This window comes from Lathyrus oleraceus, chromosome 3 (assembly GCF_024323335.1).
Source record: "Lathyrus oleraceus cultivar Zhongwan6 chromosome 3, CAAS_Psat_ZW6_1.0, whole genome shotgun sequence".
In the NCBI taxonomy this organism is placed as follows: Eukaryota; Viridiplantae; Streptophyta; class Magnoliopsida; order Fabales; family Fabaceae; genus Lathyrus; species Lathyrus oleraceus.
This window is the reverse complement of record NC_066581.1, coordinates 296790560-296795029: the sequence shown is the minus strand read 5'-3', so window position 1 is coordinate 296795029 and position 4470 is coordinate 296790560. Positions and strand designations below refer to the sequence as shown.

Here is a 4470-nt window from a genome sequence, read left to right as displayed (position 1 = left end):
CCCAAACATTGAATAACACTTGTGCATTTTTTTTGGCATATTGAAGTCTAATATATTCACAGTTTCATCACATTTATAGGGTATCAATAATGGACCAGGTGGATGCAAATGAAGAGTTTCTTTCACAACTCAATTTTCTTTATTCTCTTTCATGATTAAATTTTCTTTTATTGATAACTCAATTTTCTAGTAAGTAATAATAAAATAATCACCTGTAAGTAAACCATTAGATAAGTAGTAAATAGTATTAAACAAATATCCCATAGATAACATATTAACCCTAGAACTAGGGAAGACTTCCATTGAGTGAGGGGTGCCTAACACCTTTCATTTGCTTAACTGACTCTCGAAATCCAAGTTTCATCCTTAGCTTTAGATTTTATCATTATTTTTCTATTCTTTATGAACTAATAAAGGATAATGGTGACTATGTTACTTTCTAGACGCGACGATAAATATATTATAATCAAGTTATAACATTTACTTTTGTTAAGCAAATACACATATTAATTTTTAAAATTATTTTAAATATTAATGAATAAAAAAGTGGAAAAATATAAAAAATAATTAAGTATTCTAAATCCACTAACATTAATAAATAAACAATTTCATTTTTTAAGAATTACGTGTAATTGAATAGTTCTATGATATGTGATTTTGTGTAAATGAAAAGTATACCATTGTAAAAAATTATTTTTACTTTTTTAAAATTCAAATTTTCAATTTAAAAGTATTTATTAATAATTATACTAACAATTATGCTAGTAAATATTTATAATAATATCTTTCAAAAAATTATACTATTATTAGTTTCAAATTTTTAAATCTCGATAATACTGATTATTGTCTCATTATCATTTCTGTTTCCCTTAGTTATCTTCTGCTATTGCTCAAGTCCTCCTTTTTTTAAGAGCCGGACCCCTTCCTATGTTTTGATTTTCTCTTGGCACTTTACTTGAAGAGATAAATTTACTAGGGATGATTATTTTAGGCGTAAGCGGAATTTTAACCCAGATGACGTTGATAGTGAGTTTTTGTTTCTTGTGAGTTGGCAATTTGTATTTGGTACTCCTTCCATCCCACAATTAGTAGTCCATTTGGAATAAATGAATATTCCAAAATGAATGATCCATTTCAATTTTAAATATATATATTTTTATTTATACCCTCTAATTAATATTATTTTCATCATTTTCAATACATGATCAGGGTAGTATAGTAAAAATGTCATTCTCTATCTTTCATTTATTCATTTTTTTAATCTATGTGAAATGGTCAACTGGATCACTCATTATCGAACGAAGGGAGTATAATGTTTTAAGATGTATTATGTGAGAGTTTGTTGTGTCAGTATTGAATCAATCTTCTAAATTGTGAGGTCTTTTAAGCTTATGTCTAATTTTAGGTATGCTTTGTCTCTAATCTGACAATTTATGGTGTGAGTAATTTAGAAATCTAAAGTTCATTTATTTCAAGTTAATATCTAATAAAAAGGAACTATTGGACATTTATACAAGCATCAGTAGTGGTTTAGTGTATGTTTACTTAAGTCTTAACTTTTCCAATTTGACGCTCAAAAATCACAATGTCACATAACTTTGATATCGAAGCCTTTAGAAATTGCAATAACAAATACAATAGTAACAATTTTTTATGCTTGAACAGCATCGCCACCATCATAATTGGTGGTCGCACCAACCACATATGTATTTTACGTTGCAGCTGCAACCGCATACGTGTTTTTAACTGCAACGGTGATATAAGTGACAAATATTATGTATGCCTTTATTTTTTCTTATAAATATATCCACCTAATTAAGTTGGTGACATATCAGCTTGAGCTCGTAGAGATTGAACCATCTTTAAGGTTAACCTAATTTTCTCCTCCATATTCATATCCTCTGGCTTTAGCCCATCAACAAGTTTCGATTCAAAATTGCATACAAGGGATGCCACCATTAAATGCAAAGCCCTGTCAGCCAAAGGCAATCCTGGACAAATTCTTTTGCTTGCCCCAAATGGTATAAGCTCAAAACTATTACCCTTATAATTAATGTCACACTCCAAAAATCTTTTAGGTATGAACATATTTGGATTTTCCCAAATTGTTGAATCTCTTCCCATGGCCCATACATTGACTAACACTTGTGCATTTTATTGGCACATTGAAGTCTAATATATTCTCAGTTTCATCACATTTATAGGGTAGCAATAATGGAGCAGGTGGATGCAAATGAAGAGTTTCCTTAACAACTCAATTTTCTTTATTCTCTTTCATGATTAAATTTTCTTTTATTGATAAGTCAATTTTCTTGTAAGTAATAATAAAATAATCCCCTGTAAGTAAACCATTAGACAAGTAAGGCTTCCATTGAGTGAGGGGTGCCTAACACCTTTCATTTGCTTAACTGACTCTCGAAATCCAGGTTTCATACTTAGTTTTAGATTTTATCATTATTTTTCTATTCTTTATGAATTAATAAAAGATAATGGTGACTATGTTAATTTCTAGACGTGACGATAAATATATTATAGTCAAGTTATAACATTTACTTTTGTTAAGCAAATACACATATTAATTTTTAAAATTATTTTAAATATTAATGAATAAAAAAGTGGTCAAATATAAAAACTAATTAAGTAATCTAAATCCACTAACATTAATAAATAAACAATTTCATTTTTTAAGAATTACGTGTAATCGAATAGTTCTATGATATGTGATTTTGTGTAAATGAAAAGTATACCATTGTAAAAAATTATATTTACTTTTTTAAAATTCAAATTTTCAATTTAAAAATATTTATTAATAATTACACTAAAAATTATTCTAGTAAATATTTATAATAATATCTTTAAAAAAATTATACTATTATTAGTTTCAAATTTTTAAATCTCCATAAGACTGATTATTGTCTCATTATCATTTCTGTTTCCCTTAGTTTTCTTCTGCTATTGCTCAAGTCCTCCTTTTTTTAAGAGTTGGACCCCTTCCTATGTTTTGATTTTCTCTTGGCACTTTACTTAAAGAGATAAATTTACTAGGGATGATTATTTTAGGCGTAAACGGATTGTTGAACCAGATGACGTTGATAGTGAGTTTTTGTTTCTTGTGAGTTGGCAATTTGTATTTGGTACTCCTTTCATCCGACAATGATTGGTCTATTTGCAATAAACGAGTATTCCAAATGAATGATCCATTTCAATTTTAAATATACATATATATATATATATATATATATATATATATATATATATATATATATATATATATATATATATATATATATATATATTTATCCTCAAATTAATATTACTTTCATCATTTTCAATACATGATCAGGGTAGTATAGTAAAAATGTCATTCTCTATATTTCATTTATTCATTTTTTTAATCTATGTGAAATGGTCAACTGGATCACTAATTATCGGACGAAGGGAGTATAATGTTTTAAGATGTCTTATGTGAGAGTTTGTTATGTCAGTATTGAATCAATCTTCTTAATTGTGAGGTTTCTTAAGCTTATGTCTAATTTGAGGTATGTTTTGTCTCTAATCTGACATTTTATGGTGTGAGTAATTTAGAAATCTAAAGTTCATTTTTTTCAAGTTAATATCTAATAAAAAGGAACTATTGGACAAAGTGATTTCTTGATCTTGAAAATAATTTTTTAAAATAAAACTCATATGTTTCTTGCACCTTCTAATATTGAAGGATGAAGTCTATTTTATACAAGCATCAGTAGTGGTTTAGGGTATGTTTACTTCAGTCTTAACTTTTCCAAATTGACGCTCAAAAATCACATTGTCACATAACTTTGATATTGAAGCTTTTAGAAATTGCAATAACAGATACAATAGTAACAATTTTTTACGCCTGAACAACATCGCCACCATCATAATTTGTGGTCGCACCAACCACATATGTATTTTACGTTGCAGCTGCAACCGCATACGTGTTTGCAACTGCAACGGTGATATAAGTGACAAATATTACGTATGCCTTTATTTTTTCTTATAAATATATCCACCTAATTAAGTTGGTGACATATGAGCTTGAACTCGTATAGATTGAACCATCTTTAAGGTTAACCCAAATTTCTCCTCCATATTCATATCCTCTGGCTTTAGCCCATCAACAAGTTTCCATTCAAAATTGCGTACAAGGGATGCCACCATTAAATGCACACCCCTGTGAGCCAAAGGCAATCCTGGACAAATTCTTTTACTTGCCCTAAATGGTATAAGCTCAAAACTATTACCCTTATAATTAATGTCACACTCCAAAAATCTTTTAGGTATGAACATATTTGGATTTTCCCAAATTGTTGAATCTCTTCCCATGGCCCATACATTGACTAACACTTGTGCATTTTTTGGCACATTGAAGTCTATTATATTCACGGTTTCATCACATTTATAGGTTATCAATAATGGAGCAGGTGGATGCAAATGAAGAGTTTCCTTCAT

At 28.5% G+C, this 4470-nt stretch overlaps 1 protein-coding gene across 1 annotated transcript; it reads right to left on the bottom strand.

Annotated features, from left to right (window-relative positions):
• Positions 1–4035: 4035 nt before the first annotated feature.
• Positions 4036–4470, bottom strand: LOC127130943 (cytochrome P450 76T24-like). Its single transcript, XM_051059892.1, has one exon. It carries the CDS (start codon positions 4468–4470, stop codon positions 4036–4038), a length of 435 nt encoding a protein of 144 aa, XP_050915849.1.

Excerpts from the sequence above, each read along its gene's own strand:
- LOC127130943 (XM_051059892.1), bottom strand. The coding sequence starts at position 4,470 with ATGAAGGAAACTCTTCATTTGCATCCACCTGCTCCATTATTGATAACC.